This window comes from Anolis sagrei, chromosome 1, assembly GCF_037176765.1.
Source record: "Anolis sagrei isolate rAnoSag1 chromosome 1, rAnoSag1.mat, whole genome shotgun sequence".
Classification (NCBI taxonomy): Eukaryota; Metazoa; Chordata; class Lepidosauria; order Squamata; family Dactyloidae; genus Anolis; species Anolis sagrei.
The window spans coordinates 50,559,133-50,578,739 of NC_090021.1; the positions used below are offsets into that span (position 1 = coordinate 50,559,133).

General features: G+C 39.7%; 1 protein-coding gene across 6 annotated transcripts in view; it reads right to left on the reverse strand.

The window, feature by feature from the left end:
• Positions 1-4,260: 4,260 nt before the first annotated feature.
• Positions 4,261-19,607, reverse strand: part of BIRC6 (baculoviral IAP repeat containing 6) — a 183,971-nt gene continuing 168,624 nt past the window's right edge. For all 6 annotated transcript variants that reach the window (XM_060753997.2, XM_060753996.2, XM_060753998.2 and 3 more), the window contains 5 exons: positions 18,201-18,362; positions 16,528-16,605; positions 12,656-12,844; positions 7,116-7,250; positions 4,261-4,945 (listed from right to left, as the gene is read on the reverse strand). In XM_060753997.2, coding sequence (XP_060609980.2) covers positions 4,766-4,945; positions 7,116-7,250; positions 12,656-12,844; positions 16,528-16,605; positions 18,201-18,362 — 744 coding nt within the window. In that variant the 3' untranslated portion in view covers positions 4,261-4,765. The remainder of the gene's footprint in view (positions 4,946-7,115; positions 7,251-12,655; positions 12,845-16,527; positions 16,606-18,200; positions 18,363-19,607) is intronic.

Sequence of the window (19,607 nt, forward strand, 5' to 3'; positions counted from 1 at the left end):
GGGCTGTTTCTGAGACTCCAAGTGGGGAGAGGAGAGCACGCATGCTTGGCGCATGGCAACATGATGTACATGTGCGGGCGAGAGACAGCGTGCAAGTCGGGAGGAAGGCTCACGCCAACAAGTTCCTTCAAGGCATGGGGGTTTTGTGTGGGAAGTTTGGTCCAATTCTATCGTTGGTGGGGTTCAGAATGCTCTTGTGTTGTAGGTGAACTATAAATCTCAGCAACTACAACTCCCAAATGTCAAGGTCTATTTCCCCCAAACTCCACCAGTGTTCACATTTACAGTTTTGAAGTAGCAATGAAAATAATTTTATGGTTGGGAGTCACTACAACATGAGGAACTGCATTAAGGGGTCGCAGCATTAGGAAGGTTGATATACACTCTAACACGTGACGGATGTGCTCCTCCAGATTTGGTTGGGCTGTAATGTCCATCAATGCTAGATGCAGAGTAGTGAAGAATGCAGGCAATTGCAGTCACATTCTGACACGTTGCTGTATATAGTAACTTACCTGGAGAAATCCCCATTGGGAGTGGGACTATGGGCCCTTCCACACAGCCATATAACCCAGAATACCAAGACAGAAAACCCCACAATATCTGCTTTGAACTGGGTTATCTGAGTGCACACTGCCATATATTCCACTTCAAAGCAGAAAATGTGAGATTTTATTCAGTTGTGTGGAAGGTGCCTTAGTTCTGAATAGATATGTATTAGGCTTGGTTGATCTGGTTCGGAAGCTTCTAAAATCGGAATGAATTTGTATTAAAATGACTTTTGAAACAATTTTGAGCCATGCTGGAATAGTGTGAGGAGTAATTACGAATTGAAACAATTTACCTATTTTTCGGAATTATTTTTGGATGTCTGGTGCAAGTTTTACAACCTCGCAGTTTCCCTGGCCTCCCTGGCGACAAGCAGCGATGCGGAAGGGCGAGATGGGCATGGCTACGCCCAGCTTTTCCTGAACGCCATGCCCTCAGTGGTCGTCAAGAAGAGCTGGACGTAGCCACACCCACCTCGCCCTTCAGCATCGCCGCTTGTCGCCAGGGAGGCCAGGGAAACTGCGAGATTGTAAATCTGGTGCAAACTTTACAATCTCGCAGTTTCCCTTCCCTGGCAAGCTGTCATGCAGCAGGACCAGGTGGACATGGCCAAGCACAGCTCTCCTTGGAGGCCTCACCCTCAGCGACCTCCAAGGAGAGCTGTGCTTGGACACGCCCACCTGGTCACTCTGCATGGCAGCTCGCTGCAAGGGAAGGAAGGAAAACTGCGAGATTTTAATGGTTCTGGAGGGAGGGAGAGGCACCTTCCATTAACGAAACAAATGAAGTGATTCGTATTTCCTGATATTTCCGATTTTTTTTTCAAGAAAATTTCGGAAATAATTTCAAAATCGAACCGCCAGCGCCCCCTATATACGAAACGAGTTTAGAACCATTTTTTCCTTGATCAACCAAGCCTAATATGTATAGATTGTCATGCAAGTCAGAATGTGGTAATCTTTCTTCCAAATTTGTAAACTTATCGGTCTTCAGGAGACAATAAGAAACGGATATCAGTGTAAAATGCCTATAATATGACTTGAAGAGATTCAATGTCACCTCGGTGAGCTAAATGCATCAAAGAGGAAAGCCATGGCAGGAGGCAAACAAAGAGAGGACACATTCATGCATTGCAACAAAGGCTAATCAAGGAATTAGAGCAACAAGTATCAAATCAAAATTAATCATATGAATCTGTAAGAATAAATTAAACTCACACCCAAGCTGGATGCCTTCTCTGAGTTGTGCATTTCTATAAGATCACCATGCAGGCATTTAGCACCTCTTATGCAATGCTTTTATCATGTCCTTCTTTCTATTCCAGCTGATGATACAAGGAAATAAGTGGGTCATATTTACCTCTCCTTGCAGAGATGTTCATTTCTCTGTCCAGCTGTTTACTTGACCCTTTTTCAAGAGGGCAGCAGCACTTTTGTCAGCTGGGTCTTCCCTCATTGCTCATAAGGAATATAAAGAAATCATTTTCTGCTTTAAAGTGTATCACAAGCACAAGTTTTTCAAGAAGCATCTACCCAATGACCCATTGAGAATGTCTCACTTTACATAGCAGTGTCAAAAATCTGTGAATCTCATGGTCTTCCTTGACTGGTAAAGAAGAGGGCAAAGCTGTACAGTGCTTGCCAATGACTGCATTTTCAATGGCTTGTAGCACTGTTTTCTTCATACAAAAGAGTCCCCAGAGTTGTAGTGTGACTGCGTACTATTCTCCTTGAGAGGTTTCATGAATACACCTTCATGTTGTAGCTCTTCATGTGGATTCTCCTGGTAGTGGTCATCAGGATCAACAATCTCTAGAACAGGCATGGGCAAACTTTGGCCCTCCATTCCCGCAATTCCTAACAGCCGGTAGGAGAGCCGGAGTTTGCCCATGCCTGGTCTAGAGCAATACTAATTCTAGAGTTCAGCCTCACTACTGTACACTTTGCTTAATATTAAGGAATAGCAGACAGGTTTGCTGTTCCTCAAATACCACAGTTTGATAGCTATGTGTGATAGACATGTTGTATACGAGCATGTCATATTAACATTCATACCTTTAGAGGGTTTATAATTTTAAAATTTCACAGATATTAGCACTGAATATGTACCCCGGACTTTACAATGGTGAACTAAGGTTTCGATCAGACCTGCACAAGTGTTTGCACCTCCAACGCCCAGAATCTCTAGCCAGCTGTTTTAATGATCAGGGATTCTGGGAGCTGAAGTCCAAAACACCCAGAGGGTTGCAGGTTGTGCAGGTCTGGCTTGGATCAACCATACCTTAGATCAAACCATACTTTTGTTTTCTGGCTCCCTCTGCTCAATTTGTTATCTGTTTAGTATTTTGTATTGTTTGTGCATTGTTTCCTTCCCCAACATATAAAAAATATGGCATCGTGTTGTGAATATGACAATACCGATTTACCAGTGAGGCCACTGAGTACTGTTAGCATTGAACTGACTTTGTATTCCACACAACGGATCCCAGTAGCCTTGATTAGATATTGTAAAGCTCCATCTAAGAACATGAAGACAAAAAACTGCCAAAAAGAGATTGCATTTTTAGATGTGTGAACAATGCCTCACTGCTTTGTCTTATTACACCAGGAAGACAGAGACACTGCCACTGTAGCAGCTGGTACACTGGAAAATGCTTAATGAACAGAAGTGGCTACAGGCTTTTTGCAGGAGAAAGAAGTTAGAGCTAGGGAAGAGTCTCTCTACTACTGCTTCCACTACCACTGACTCTTACAATTTGTATATCTGCCACAGGTAATACCATGAGGTAATGCTTAATTTGTAGTGCTATCTTTATGTTTTATATTTGGACTATGAAAACAGCCAGAAAGTAAGTGCTGCTTTAATTAAACAGTTTTACACAAGCTGGGTGTTTGCTTTGGTTCACCTCTGCCTGCATACAGGCAGGGCCCTGACATTATGACAAAATACTTTTGTCTGAACGTCAATCTCAGGGCTAGCTCCTTATAACCAGCAAAACCCAGCTGCAACCTATCTCTTGCATGCTCTCCACCCTTAACTCCATTCACCTGTAAACTTTTACTTACAGATTACTTAGCCGTTTAGAACTAAGACTTGCATTAACCCCTTCCATCACCAACTGCTAGGCCTGCCACCACCAACCAACATCACCTACATGACAGTCCCTTGGCACAATTCAGTAAATACATACTGTACCTCAGACTATCCAGCTCTTATTTTTCTTGATTTGCCACAAAACAACAGGTCAGGAATGGCCCTTAGAATTAGGTAAAAAAAATCTCCTTTGGTTCTGTTACATATAATATTTTATCTGCTACCAAAAATTAAATAAATGAAGAACGGATGGAGTACACCAGATAAAGTAGCCAAAATATACTACATACTAACCACTGTGTATTAATATATGTTACTCACTCATTAGAAAGCCTACTCTTGACATCTAAATATTTAATATAAAGGCTAAAAATAGCCCGCTGTTCTTGAGGAAGGTCATCCAGCTGTTAGTAGAGCCCTAAGAAAGATGAATTCATCAGTCCACATTTTGGCTGAGGTAAAACCATGTGCATTTATTTCATCCGCATTTTAGAATTAGTTAAGCATAAAATTAAATATGTTGACTGTAATAAATTCAGTCATACAAGTGCAAGTCTCCAACTATACTGAATTCATGGCAGATTATTTAAAAAAGGTACCAGTAAATCATAAGAGGGAGCATGTCCATTTGACCTTTATTGAAGCATACAGGAGGTTCTTTTTAGAAATCAAATATGAGAATGGAGATATGGCCAAACGTAAAATCTATCAAATTCAGTGAAAACTGTCTGACTTTAAATAGTAGCTGTAAGAATGACCAATATATATTCTTTGTTACAACCGCCCTCACTCTACAAGTAAAAAAAAATAATAAACATTCAGTAAACATTCTTTCCTAAGGTAGCTTCCCTTATATATCAGTGATTTATCCATTCTTGTATACATAACTTTTTAAACATACCAATCAGTGGTTCTCACAATTGGAAAATAAAAGCACAAAAAAGTTTACACTCTTGTACAGGTAAATAAAAGATCATCTTGAATTAAACTGTATAACCTGAAGGGCATAGTATAGTTTCAATTTCATTACCTATTACATAATTAGCTTCTTAGATACAAATATTGACATATTTGGCTTGTGCTTCAAAGCCTTGTGTGTCTATCAAGTCCTCGTCAATGCAGCTCATAATGTGAAGTCACTTGGGAGGTCTTTACTGCTGCTTGGTTTAACTTGCTCATGCAACAGAGTGTCCTCAGCACTTGTCATGGCACTGCATTTGTCAACTGAATCATCAGCATCAGGATCCAGGCCTTCGGGGCACGGGAGTTTCTGAAGCTCTTCCCGCAGCTGAGCGGTGTGGCGCTGTGCAAACACAAAATCTGAGTCAGGATAGGTTCTCTTTCACAATGATTTGTGGTCATATTGAGAGACTTTGTTACAATATACCAAATCCACATGATTTTGACATGATAACAGAAGTTGAAGTATTTTGTTGACAGCTACATTGAAGGACTTATATATAGGAGATGTGGAAAGATAATTAAGCTGAAATGCTATGGCCACACCCATGCATGTATGTGCTTTCAAGTTGCCTGTCAAATAGGTAACAGTGACCCCATGCATTGCATAGGAATACTCAGAGCTAGTTTGCCATTTCCAACAGAAATTAAATCACAATGAACACAATGGACCTCATTTGAAGGACAAGATTAAATTATAAGAGGATAGCTATGCAATAGTATATGTAAAGGTAAAGGTTTCTCCTGACATTAAGTCTAGTCGTGTCTGACTCTGGAGGTTGGTGCTCATCTCAGTTTCTAAGCCAGAAAGATGACGTTGTCTGTAGATGCCTCCAACGTCATGTGGCCAGCATGACTGCATGGAGCGCCATTACCTTCTTGCAGACATGCGGGATCTACTCACATTTGCATGTTTTTGAACTGCTAGGATGGCAAAAGCTGGGGCTAACAGTGGGAATCGCCAACCTTTCAGTCAGCAAGTTCAGTGGCTCAGAAGTTTAACCTGCTCTGCCACCAGGGGGCAACAGTATATGTACTTATACCTTAAATAAGAGTTGGATCTGAAAACAAGAATTCACAGAGGATCATTGTACATAAACAATGTTGTTATGATCTCTGTTTTTATATTAATTGGCATTTTAAATGTGTGTTTCAATTTTATTTAAGGAATCCATTTCATGCTCTGCCTTAAAGAGTGCTGGGATGTTTTATTTCCAAGATATTTAACACCCAGATTAGTTGATATAGTGGGACCGACGGCTGTGCAGGCAAAGAACTGATGCAAATATTTTAATAATTGGTGTAAAACAATGCATGGTAAGCTCTGGAACCATGCAGGATAGACCCCCTCCCCCAAGGAGGCTGTAGAATAATTGCATATTATGTAATATTCTCTTAAGTAATCAATCCTTTTTGATGTGGATTGGTTACTGAAGGGAATATTGCACCACCCGCTGCTGCTCTACTGCAGCTTCCTGGGGAGTAACCCAGGCTTTTAGGTGCATATACAGCCTGAACTCTTCATGTCTTGCAGGCTTCCTCTTCTGCTGAATGTTTCAAGTATGCAAGGATTTGTCACTTTTCACCCAAGCAAATAATTCAACTATTTGTAAAGATGCTGAAAAATACAGTGCTTGAACTGATATGACTAACCTGTGATATTAACACACTGTGGGCTCTGCTGACATGATGAAAATGTGCGAATCATCCCATGCTCTGTACATTTTTAAACATTGCTGTTTCACCAGAAAAAAAGCTCACACAAAGCCATTCAGGCAAGAATGTGCAAATATCTGGATTTTCTTGAGTGGATAAAATGATAGGAGATGGGGCATGAAATTTACTTTACCGAGGAACTGATATAGGCTGAAAACAAAACTGGACCAAGCCCAGAACTTTGTATTATGGCCAATGGCAAAGCAACTGGCCCCCAGGTCACCCCATCATATTGCTCTCCAGTATTTAGTTAAGGCAGTAAGTGTGGCATGATGTTGTTGCACTGAATTTCCACACCCTCAATTCACTACTACTGGTGGGGAAAAGTTGAATGAGTGACACTGAGTAATATACTTCATATTATTAATCACTACTGGAGGAGGGACTGGGGAAGAAACACAGAGCTACTGCAGCTGCCACACATTGGCTCTGGCACAAGATTTTGGCCTGAAACAGATGAACTCCTGCTTTCAACATACCTGAGATTTGGGGGAAAAAATCAGTTACATGGAGACAAAAACTACTTTATATAGCAAAAATGATAACAGTTTGCTATCAGTTTGTCACAAGAGCAGGACATGAGACAAGCGAGTGAAAGGAAATGGAATATTCTGATGATAAATTATTTAATTCCGACCTCAAACTGGCATCTTCTTTTAGTGTCGGTTTGGTCTAATCTTTTAAAAGTTTCTTTTCACTAACTATGAGAAGGTAAGTATATATTCAGAGGTACAAGAGGGAGTTAGTTGTCTTTTTTTCTTGGAAAAAAATATTATTGTGGTTGCAACTTTATCTACCTTTAGAGCTGCAGCGTGATGAGACATAGTTCTGCCGACCCGTTTATCGCTGCTGTATTGTTGTATATCTGCTATCCACTCCTCACACTGAGCCATAATCTCTACTCTCTTCAAGTAGAAGTGTTTATGTATGACCTGCAAGAGCAAAGAACAAACTGGAGCTGAAAAATGATCAGGTTATTGATTTTAAACAAGAAGATTATTTCAATTTAGCAGAACAATGCACCCAATGCTGTCAAGTATTCTTTTGACTTAGTTCTCCTAGTGCATGAAGATGAGGCATAGCTTATGTGGAAGCAGTACTGGGTTTAATGATTTACTCCCAGGTAAGTGACACAGGACTGCAGCCTTCAAGTGCAGTACTTCAGCTGCAAAAAGAAAATTCAGCAGGAATATCAAGCTTTATGATTATCATAATACATATTTCAGAGGACTCCTTCATGTTCTTACTTTATTGACAAATCATCTCTGTACATACCTGAAACAATATAGATAAGTAACACCAACAAATATCCCTTCTTATACCTGTTTTGACGTTGGTTGCATGCTGCAAGTCACAGTGAAGACATCTGCCCTGGTGCTTCACTACTCTGCTGCTGAATATGCATGCCAAGTGTAGAATACATCTCACCACACTAAAACAGTGGATATGGCTCTTAATGAGACATGCCGCAGTATCACAGGATGTTTACATTCCACACCACTGGAGAAATTATATTGTTTAGCCGGTATTGCATCACGTGATATCCACCAGGAAACAGAAGCCAATAGTGAAAGGACCAAGGCAGTAACATCTCCAGCCCATCCCCTGTTCAGATTATCAGCCAGCATGACAATGTCTTAAACCAAGGAAAAGCTTTCTAAGACCTATAGAGATACTTGCAGGAACACCTCAGGAAGCAAGAGTACAAAAGTGGCAGGTTAAAACCCAACACCTCAATCAGTGCCTGATCCCAAATAAGAAACTCCCTCCTGGGCACACAGAAGACTGGATGACTTGGAAGGTGCTGCACAGACTGCGCTCTGGCACCACGAGATGCAGAGCCAACCTTAAGAAATGGGGTGACAAAGTGGAGTGTGGAGGAGAGCAAACCACAGACCACCAACTACAATGCAACCTGAGCCCTGCTACATGCACAATGGAGGACCTTCTCACAGTGACACCAGAGGCACTCTAAGTGGCCAGCTATTGGTCAAAGGACATTTAGTATAATGCCAAGTTTTAACTATGCTTGTGTTTTAAATACATTTTAACTGTACCCTAACGCTTCTGACATGATAAATAAATAAATAACCTGTTTTGAGGCCATGGGACTAAACAACTTATTATTTGGTATTTTGTAAGGACAGAATGTCCTCGATGTCAAATCAAATGGGATATATCCACTTATAGTAAAAACAAGAGTTGTTTTCATAATTGTAGGATCACCACTAAATAGTATCATCACTGGAAAACCAAATGAGTGATTTAAAACTATGGACTGATTTAAATAAAAATCAGAATATTTTGCCAAAACCTCCACAACTAGCCAACACTTGAATCATATTTTCAACATTTCAGAGTTATAAGACAATTCAACACTCCTGGAATGCAAGCAACATCTTTGAACCTTTAGAAGTAAACAATCTTCTTGTTATTACCTAGATTGACTCTTTTTGTATAATATTTTTCTGTCTCTCTTAAAACAATCTTACTTTAGGAACATATTAAATTATTGTATCTAATCTATTCAACAAAGCATTAAAAATCTCATCCAAACAGAAGCATGGATGAGCTCTTTTTATTTTATATTTTGCTTTGATACACATGGAAATCTGACTTAGCATGAAAGAAAACACATGGAGACAGATGCTGCTCCCTACTTTTGACTTTCTGGGTTTTTATACAAAGGCCACTATTTAAAGAGAGTCGCTTTTATGCATTTAATTCAGAACACTGATTTTGCAGAAGTCTGAACTGTATGGTAAGTCTTCATGGATAAAAGAGGCTCATCTACAAGAAAGTCATCCTTCAGGCAATGAACCAGAAGACGAAGGGATCAAAACTCTCCCTTCTCTGGCATGGTTACCAATATCTTTTCATCGATGCCAAAAAGCAGATAAACTGAAGAAGCAATTTTTGTTATAAGCCACATATGAGATAAAACAGATAGACATATCTCTAGCATAACCACCTACCAATTAACATATAGAAGATCTGATCCCTTCACTATAATTTAGTAATCAGAGATTAAACAGAAGATTAAAGGCATTTCCAGTAACTAATGTCAGATCAAGATTTGCAATTTTTTTTTCAAAACCATGGTTAATATTAGGCAAAATCTGAGTGATTTCTGTTGGAGTGGGAAGAGCAGGAAGCATATGTTCTTCTACTGGAATTAATTTGTTTAGTATGTTTAGTCTGCATAAGAGAAAGTTGAGAGGAGACATGATAGCCATGTATAAACATATGAAAGGATGTCATAAGGAAGAGGGAGCAGGCTTGATTTCTGCTGTCCTGGAAACTGGGACTAGAAACAATGGATTTAAATTACAGGAGAGGAGATTCCACCTGAACATTAAGAAGAACTTCCTGACTGTAAGAGCTGTTCAGCAGTGGAACTCTCAGCCACAGGGTGTGGTAGAGGCTACTTTGGAGGCCTTTAAGCAGAGGCTGGATGGCCATCTGTTGGGGGTACTTTGATTGTGCTTTTCCTGCATGGCAGAGGTTTGGACTGGATGGCTCATGTGGTCCCTTCCAACTCTATGATTCTATGATTTCTCTTAAATGTAGTAGAACAAAAGGCAGGACTATGCTCAGTGCTCCAAGGTGCTGCCATTAGGATAATATGATGTCTGCTAAGTTCTATCAGAACTATATGAGAATATTATTGCATGACTTTACACACCTCAAGTCTCTGGGAAACTAAGACAACACATACAATTTCATACTACATGAGTGGCCAGCAAAGATAAGATGATAGAAGAGAGGGAAATTGTAGCTGTGGCATTGGAAGCACATCTATGGCTATGTTTGATCTATTCCTGACCCAAATGGAAACCTGCAATGTCACTTTCAAGTTTGGCAATAAGCAAAGAAAGGGAGCCTACAGATAATACAGGGAGAATATGAGCCAACTATGTACTTCATTAGAGTGTTTTAAGTGCTTCACGGCTTTAAGCAAAAGCTAGTGTTCTGGTTTGTCCTTGCTACGCTATAGAGTCAAAGGCATTTTCAGTGAAATGTTGAGGCTCTTCATTATTCTACTTATAAATCAATGATTCAGCTCCCATTGCCAGCCCCTACAATTACAAATGCCTCAGGCAATGTCACACCTAACACAGTAACTAAAGTGTGAAATCACAAGGGAGTGTCAATGAACAGGGGTTAATTACTTCTTTACCAAGAAACATCATCGACATTTTTATATTGCCCTCCGATCAGAGAGGATAACATGCTGTAGTGGTTTGACTATTGCACCCACACCTGAATCTGGAGATCAAGGTTTGAATCCCTGCTCCGCCACTGAAACCTCTGGGTGACCTTGCACAAATCATATACTATTAGCTTCAAAGGAGGGCAAAAAACAAGCCTCCTCTGAACAAATTTTGATAGGTTTACCTCAGGACTGTCATATGTTGAAAATGACTAGACGGCACAAAACTACCACCTCTGACCATAAACAACCTGAGTCTTTCAAAGTAATCTCATAACTACTAGTCTAGAATGTTATTTTCACTGCAGGAAAGGAGAGAAAGAATATTGGTCAGGACAGACACCCTCCATAACATGATGTCTGAAATAATATTAATTTCTAATTCCTATCACTCTAGGCCAGTGGTTCTCAACCTGGGAACCAGGACCCCTGGGGGGGAGTTGCAAGGGGGTGTCAAAGCGGTCGTCAAAGACCACCAGAAAACACAGTATTTTCTGTTGGTCATAGGGGTTCTGTGAGGGAAGTCTGGCTCAATTCTATCATTGGTGGGGTTCAGAATGCTTTTTGATTGTAGGTGAACTATAAATCCCAGCAACTACAACTCCCAAATGTCAAGGTCTATTTCCCGCAAACTCCACCAGTGTTCACATATTGACATATTCAGTATTTGTGCCAAGTTTGGCCCAGATCCACCATTGTTTGAGTCCACAGTGCTCTCTGGATGTAGCTGAACTACAACTCCAAAACTCAAGGTCAATGTCCACCAAACCCTTTCACTATTTTCTGTTGGTCATGGGAGTTCTGTGTGCCAAGTTTTGCTCAATTCAATCACTGGTTGTGTTCAAAGTTCTTTGATTGTAGGTTAACTATAAATCACAGCAACTACAACTCCCAAATGACAAAATGAACCCCCCTCCCATAGTATTCAAATGTGGATGTATCGGGTATTTGTGCCAATTTGGCCCAGTGAATGAAAATACATCTTGCATATCAGATATTTACATGACAATTCATAACAGTAGCAAAATTACAGTTATGAAGTAGCAACAAAAATAATTTTATGGTTGGGAGTCACCACAACATGAGGAACTGTATTAAGGTGACGTGGCATTAGAAAGGTTGAGAACCACTGCTCTAGGCCATTGTGGTCAGAAGTAAAGGTTGATGGGAACTGTAAGACAAAGGCACTTGGAGGGTAAGAAGACATATTTGGCCACACAGTAATTGAACTTAAATAACTTTTTGACAGTGATCAGATCCAACTTTTATTTACTTCTTATTTTTACGTGAAGTATTGATAAATTGTGTGAATAAGAACCCAAATAGGGGATCTGGATTTGTATACATGTCCAACACGGCTGCTTCAGCATACAGAATTCCCAAGGAACTGATCACAAACACCAGACTTGCATGCAAGCCAGTCTTTATTTGTCTTTATTCACAGTTCTTCTTGCAGTTTTGTCTAAAACTGTGCAAGAGGAGGAAGACAATCCTTTTCTTCTGCAGAAATCCTAATGAAGCAAGCAGTAGTTCTTCCTCCTTTCTTCAAACCTTTTACATAAGTAAAAGAAAAGTCTCTCTTTTCTCCAAGGACTTTCAGTAAACAAGACGAACCAGAGCAAGGGTAAAATCTTCTCTCACTTGTAGATAAATTTTGGAGTATTTTAGAAATAAATTCTTGCGAGAGGAGCCAAATCCTTTGGCTGATCAGAAAGCACTAGAATTGTTTCTTTGATATGGTGTTTTCTTGCAGCTTCTTCCCTTCTCCCAACAATAACCTATACAAAATATGCTGAAAGTCACAATACCTCATTTTAGAAAATTCATGTCCGCAGTTAAAGTCTGATGGCAGTTGGTTATAATGACTTAATGCTATCTCCAGCTGTACAAGTATACTGGAAATCAACTACTGAGAAGTAAAAATGGGATAGGACTATTTATTTCTTTTATAGCCGTCTTATGGGCTCCCCGAGTATCTGATTGGCCTATGTGAGAAACAGAAAGCTGGACGCACGAGCCACAATGGAGAGAATAATTGGGTATGCAGAACACATGCTTATTTTCAGTTTCAGTACACTAAACATTTTCCAGAAGCCATATATTTAAAATTGTTAGATCACAAACCTCTTTAAAGCATGGTGAGGGATTTCTGATTTGTTCAAGCATAGCCCACTTGACTGTTGCTTGCCGAATATTTCCATCATATTCTCTGGAACTCTGAGTGCCACCCGGGGTCCCTCTAGATCTTTCATATCCTGGTTCATTGAAATAGGGCTCTGCAACTAATATGAGTGATTGCACAGACACCAATACCTGTGGAGAGATGCAGTTCAAAGAGTTTTCAATGAGTGACAAAAATGCAGAGGCTACTATTAGGGATCATCAGGATAATACAAGATCATTTCTTCTCTTAAGTGAATTATTTTTTTCAAGACTTCTTTAGTAATAGTTGCCAGCTATTCACAAATAATAGCATTCTTGGATAACCATCATGTTTCAACAGCATGCTTTGCCTAGCCAAACATATAGGCATGCATGATAAAAGATAGCCACTTTTATATTTTAAGGAAATGAATCTTCTTTGTTAGCTAAAATCAGGTCAAAACAACTCAGAATTGTGACTGAAAGTAGTCTTAAGAAGTTCTGAAATTTTCACTGAGCAATGCAACACTAATGAGGAAAAAATCAACACCTCCTCGCAGTTGTAGTAATAAGCATCGAACATTATTAGATTATAGGGAGTTGTGAAAGCATTTTGCAACAGTCTGCGTACAGGAGGAGTAACAGTAATGACATTTGTGTATGAATGTGACTGGATTTTCAGAAGTAGTAGAAGCATTGTTCTAGTGGAATGACACCAGTATATACAATCCCCACATTCATACTGGTGAAGGAAGCAAATGTTGTCTTCTTAAAAAAATTACTATATATACTTAAGTGTAAGTCAAAGTCATGTATAAAATGAAGGTAGATTTTTGCTATGACCCTTTGATAAGCCGAGGATCAGTCTGTGAGAGGGGAAAGCAAAAGCACTGACTTGGATATCAGTGTTATCATACTCAAGACTTTCAAGGGTCCATAGGTACCACTAGCATCATAGTGGAGAGAATGGGGAAGGGTGTTTGTGTCAGTGCTTCTTTTAGGTTTTCCCAGAATTAAGCTCTTGCTTTTTGCCACTCAGAGGAAGAGATGGTTCTTTTTCGATAAGAGTTCGCATACAGCACCTACACTGATCTGTGGATAAACTGACCCAAGTTTTTTTGGACTGATTTTATAACTAAAATTTCTGGATTTTTATGTGAGTATACACATTTTAATTTTTTAGCTGGGTCAACAAGAAAACTCCAACTACAGATGCAGCTCTCCCTGCAGCTTATAACTAGTTACAGATGATAATTCATTTTCAATTAGGTTCTTTTTCTAAAAACAAAACTGGAATCAAGACATATTAAGATTGTAACTTAAGAAGGAATAATTTCATTCCCATCATGGTGTGCTTAACCTTTTAGATGCTATAAAAATGATAGGAGTATGGCGAAGCATGAGAGCCGGTGTGGTTGGTGTACTGGTTTGAGCACTGGACTATGATTCTGGAGTCCAGAATTTGAATTCCTGCTTGGTCATGGAAATTCACTGAGTGACCTTGGGCAAGTCACACACTCTCAGTGGAAGGCAGAGGCAATTCCCCCCTGAACAAATCTTATCAAGAAATCATCACAACAGAATTATCTTTGGGTTAGTGAGAAAGAAGGAATGATTTGCAGGTATACAACAACATTGCCAAATACTAATTTTGGCTGTTAGATTCATATTGGGGGTTTCAGCCATCTTCTGGGGTTTGGGGGGCACTTTGTTGACTGTCATGCATTTGATGAGAATTTCACTATGTTGGTATAAAAGTGTTACTAGGTGCAGAATTAAGGTCAGTGGCATTATTTCCAACTTGTAACACTGTGGGCTTACTTCTGCATTAATTTTGGAACACAGTGTGCATCTGAGGGACTAATATGTTCTGCCTGTCTGGATGAAGGTTAAAAACAGGGGGAAAATGGTGACATGAAAAATGGAAAGGGAACAGTCAACTTCAAAATCCTAATTAGATAATTCTGTGGAAATGTTAGCTGTCCATCCACACCAATGTCACTGCATTCACTTATATCATTCCTTACAGAATGTTCATTTTGATTACTCAGTCAAATCTATGTTTTAAAGATACGAGCATGTGGGATTGGACAAAGATGTCTAGAGGCTAAATCTAATTTGTATTCCTATCAAGAGTGGATCCATGGAGTTGAAATGGCTCATTAACTCAACTCAAAAATTAAATGGATCTACTTTAATGGAGAGGAACTAGTGTGGAAAAAGTGGTTTGAGTGCAGGACTATGATTCTGAGAGTCCAAATCCCAGCTTGACCACTGAAACCCTCTGCATCACTTTGGGCAAATCACATTCTCACAGAATTAGAAAAGGCAATGGGACACCCCCCCCCCCCCCAAAGTTCTTATTGAGAAAACCCTGAGATAGATTTTTCTTTGGGTCACCATAAGTGAGAAATGACTTGAAGCAGCAGCAACTTAATTTGGATTAACCCAAACATTGCTATGGTAAGCAATTCCCAGCAGATAATTCAAAAGTACCATATATTTGTTGATAGACCTTTTCCCCCTTTCTCACTGATCATTTCAGTTTCCATTTTCCACTGCATCCTATGTATCACATGCCATACTGTTCTAAATTGTTCCCTAGTCTCCAAGGACAGACTTTGGGTAGATAAGAGACTGCAGAGCGAAGGGGGAAGTGAGCAGAGAAGATAGGTGCTTAGCAGAACTGCACAACAAGTTATAATTATTTGATCTTTGCCCTCATGAAAAACAGGACACTCTAAAGCTAACTTATATTATGCCTTCCTCTAATCAGGCATAGAAAGACCCATCCCAAAGGAACACACTTGTTCTGTTCCCAAAAATATGCTGCATATATGTATCACTTTACTTTTGTGACTCTCTGACACTTCTGTTGAGTAACAAAAGACTAGTCCGGAAACAATAATTATAAACTGGAGTCTGGCCTGAATTCTGAATTCCTCCAGAATGACATGTTAATTGTAGAAGTTCTTAACAAGTGCCTTTAAGCATGCCAATGCTGTACAGATGTATTTCCCAAAAACAAAGGCTTAAAAAGGATCATAGTAGACAGCCATTTATATGCCAGTGTTATCCAACCTAATAACTGACTATTACACAAAGTATTACAAAACAGAAAATAAATCAAAATCCCTACTACCATATTATGAATATTAATATAGCATACCTTCCTTTTCAGTTTGTTATTATGCCACGGCAATTCAAATAAATTGTTATTTGCAAATGTGAATGGGTAATAGAATAAAGCAATGAAAGCAATGTAGTTTACATAGGAAATGAACAATAGGCTATGAAGCAGTAACCAGAGGCTATTACATTTCTAACCTTCAAACAAGCCATAGGATCAGGAAAAAGAGGAGAGCAAATGCACAACCAGCACATCAACTGTCCAAAAGATGATGATCTTTTTTGCTATTTTTAGAATTTTCCATACTCAGTGCGATTACAAAAATGTCTCATTTCAACCTAGTCAGACATAAATCTTTTTTTCTGAAAAGCATTTACTATGAATACTGCTCACATGTAGCTGAAATTATATAGAACAAATATGACCACAATGCCTGAGTATGTTTCCAAAATGTACATCAAATTGCATCAGGCAGCACTCCTGAACTTCTCCCAGCATTCAGTAATGTTGTTTGAAACTGCACTAGAAATAGAGAACTGGGAGGTCTGGTTGGGTACACAAAAGGTCGTCATTCAATGCATTGCTTTTCAATTTTATTGGTGAATAGAAATTAGAGGTACTATTTTCATATGAAATCTTTGTTTATCGGTGTGTGAAACTGTACCCCCCCCCCCCCCCCCCAAATATATATCTGCACTTAAGAAGGATGAAAAAAGCCACATGCCTGTAAAAAGCTTGATGTCTGAGGATTCCACTTCTCTTCTGGTCTTCCATGCCAGGTGTTAAGTATACTTAAACAAACCTGGATAAAAAAGGTTTCAACAATGAAATAATTTAATATATGGTCGACAGTGTATATAGTAGTAGTAGCAGCAGTTGTAATAACTATCAAGATACAAGAACAGCAACACAGTCAGCACTCCACATTCTCTTGGCTTAGAGGTGCAGGAATCCCAAAAAAGTAGAAAAATACTTTTGTTTAACTTGAGAGAACACCTCTAGGATCTCTAGGTCCTCGAGCATGACTGTATGGTCAATGTCTGCTGGACGCTGACTACAAGATCGTAATGGAGGATGTAGAGAATCCTAGAAATATGTTCTATTAGAAATTTCTAGGTCTGCAAGCATGAGTCTATGATCAGCTTCTAGCAGAGGTTGATCATATAGCTGCACTTGGTGACCTAGGGATTCCTGAAGATAACACTGAATGGAAACTGAGAAACAGAGGCCAGACATGAAATAAAGGGCTATTTATTGACCTAGCTGTTGATATTTGAACATGGGGCTAAGGCGGAGGAAGTTATCTGATGTGGGTCTAGGCCAAGGGACAAGTATCATCTCATGACTACCTCCTCAGCCCACCCCTGGGTGTAAAAACCTGATCCTGAATGGCAGTCCAATTATACTCTGGGTTGATACTTTAGGGCCAATCACACTGGAAGACCAGTCAGGAAGCCCTCCCCGCAAACTACAGAACTTATTAAGAGAGAAGAAATCCCCCCTAGGCCAATCTCCTTCATTGCCTCCCCGCAAGTCACATAACCTAGTGGTCATTCTGGAGGTTACCCATCACCCAACAGGGTTGCCAAAATGCACACCGACTAGCTTTTTATTAATCTCCATCTATTTATAGATACCAATTTCCAACTCAGGCAGATACAGTGTGGGGTAAGGCTTAAAGAACACCTGGGGGGAAAAAAAGGGGGGGGATTCTTACCCAGTCCCAGAGCAACCAGATTTACTCCCTCTGTAGTGAGGGTGAGTGGGTTGACCGAAGCAAGTGGCAGGGGGCTGCTGGGTTAAATAGTCTAGCTTTGCCCCTGTCACCTGGAGAAGGCTGGTGTGGGGACCCACCTCCACGTGATTTGACCTAGCCTTGTTCTTGGAAGCCATTAAAAATATTTCCTTCAATTCAACAGCAAACCATTCTTTACAGGGAACACCTATGAATCCGATTGTCGAAGGTCAAACCCACAAATATGGTTGGCTGGCTGTAAAATCAAACTACTATTGATATTACTTCAACCCAAAGATCTATATACATGCAACAACAGGACTGCAGATATACTATCACGAGCATTTCCTCTGCTTGGCAGATGGTCAGTGCAGACAGACTGGATGGAAGTCATTCCGTACTAGTAATATCAATGCAAACATTATTACTCATATCCAATTCTTAGCGGAGCAGAAATTGTTCCTTGTCAACAATCTATACTTGCCATTAATTTGCAGGTTTTGAGCTTATGACTATCCATTTTATATAGCTCAACTTTTTGCACTGCACAGCTTGGCATTTTATTATATAGTCACCACTGTAAAGTAAGTTCTATGTACCGACTTCAAGAAAATAAGTTCAAAATACATTTATCCCAATTGAAATTAAGACAAATTCTCTACCTTTCCATCATTGTAAAGGTTTGGATTGAATCTCACGCTGTGTCCTCCAGTTGTTTCCAGATTCACAAGTGGAGGAGAATTAGGATAGTCTTGTGGGAAATATACATCAAATTCAAAGCAGCCATTTGCATAAGGTGTATCTGCTGGGCCTGTTATCAAAACCTTTAAAAATAAATTAAGTAAACGTTATAAGCAAGAACCCTTGTAAATTACTGGTTTATAACCCACACTGCAAATAGCAAGAAGAAAATTTATTAATTTTATATCTTGTCTTTCTCCTTTCACAGGACCCAAGGCTGTTCCTTTAGTTTACAACAATATTTGGCTAAGTTCAGCCTGACTTTGCATTTCTGTTTGACTCTCTGATCTGCAGGTTATCAGCTTCCAATGTCATCTGTCATGTCTATTTCCACATGAAGATGCACAATCCCTCTGTTTACAAAACAGGTGGTTTTCCACCAGAACCCCCACAAAATAGGTCACGAAATTCAAGCCCTGTTTCCTTGTTTGCATAAGCTTTGACACCTAAATCAGAAAATGGATCTATCCAGCAGTTTGCTGTAATACCTTAAGAGCCAGCACCAAAATACATTTGCTTATGGCAGAGCTAGGGGGAAAACCTCAGCAACCAGAAGTAGAGAGCATTTCCAAAGGACAGCCACAATAGACACTTGCAGCAAGGGTTCTTAGCTACTTCCCCCAGAGCTTAGGCAGGGCAGTTTTGGAAGACATAGGATAGATTGAGTATAGGGCCATTTGGAAGATGTTTCCAAAACCAGTCGGAAAAGTCAGATGCCTTAAGGCAGTGGTTCTTCACCTGGGGTCCCCAGATGTTTTTGGCCTTCAACTCCCAGAAATCCTGACAGCTGGTAAACTGGCTGGGATTTCTGGGAGTTGTAGGCCAAAAACATTTGGGGACCCCAGGTTGAGAACCATTGCCTTAAGGGCAATCTCATTAGCTGGACTATTAGTAAGACATATACCAAAGACATTCTTGTTTAAATTGAACTCATATATTAGACAAAGGCAAATTATGAATTTTGATGTGACTAATGGATAAGTTGAGGGTTATTCACAGAGAGGGGAAAGGGTCGGAGCTGCCTCAGAGGGGGCCAGTTGCCTTTGACCTCTGCCATTTTCCTGCCCAGGCATTCAAAAAGACCAGAAGTAGCAATGTGGTATGCTTGTTTTTGGAGTTGTGGTGGGAGAGACATAAATATATACCATAGACTTATTTCTTTCTTTTTTATCCTCTGTCACAAACATCATCACTTGGTTTGCTGATAAAATCAAATGAAACAAAATCCCCTCTCCAAGTATGTTGTCATCATGCCATCATTACTGTACATCTTTGTTAATTTTAAAATCAAACACATCTGATTGATAATCTGGGGAACAGTGGCAGAA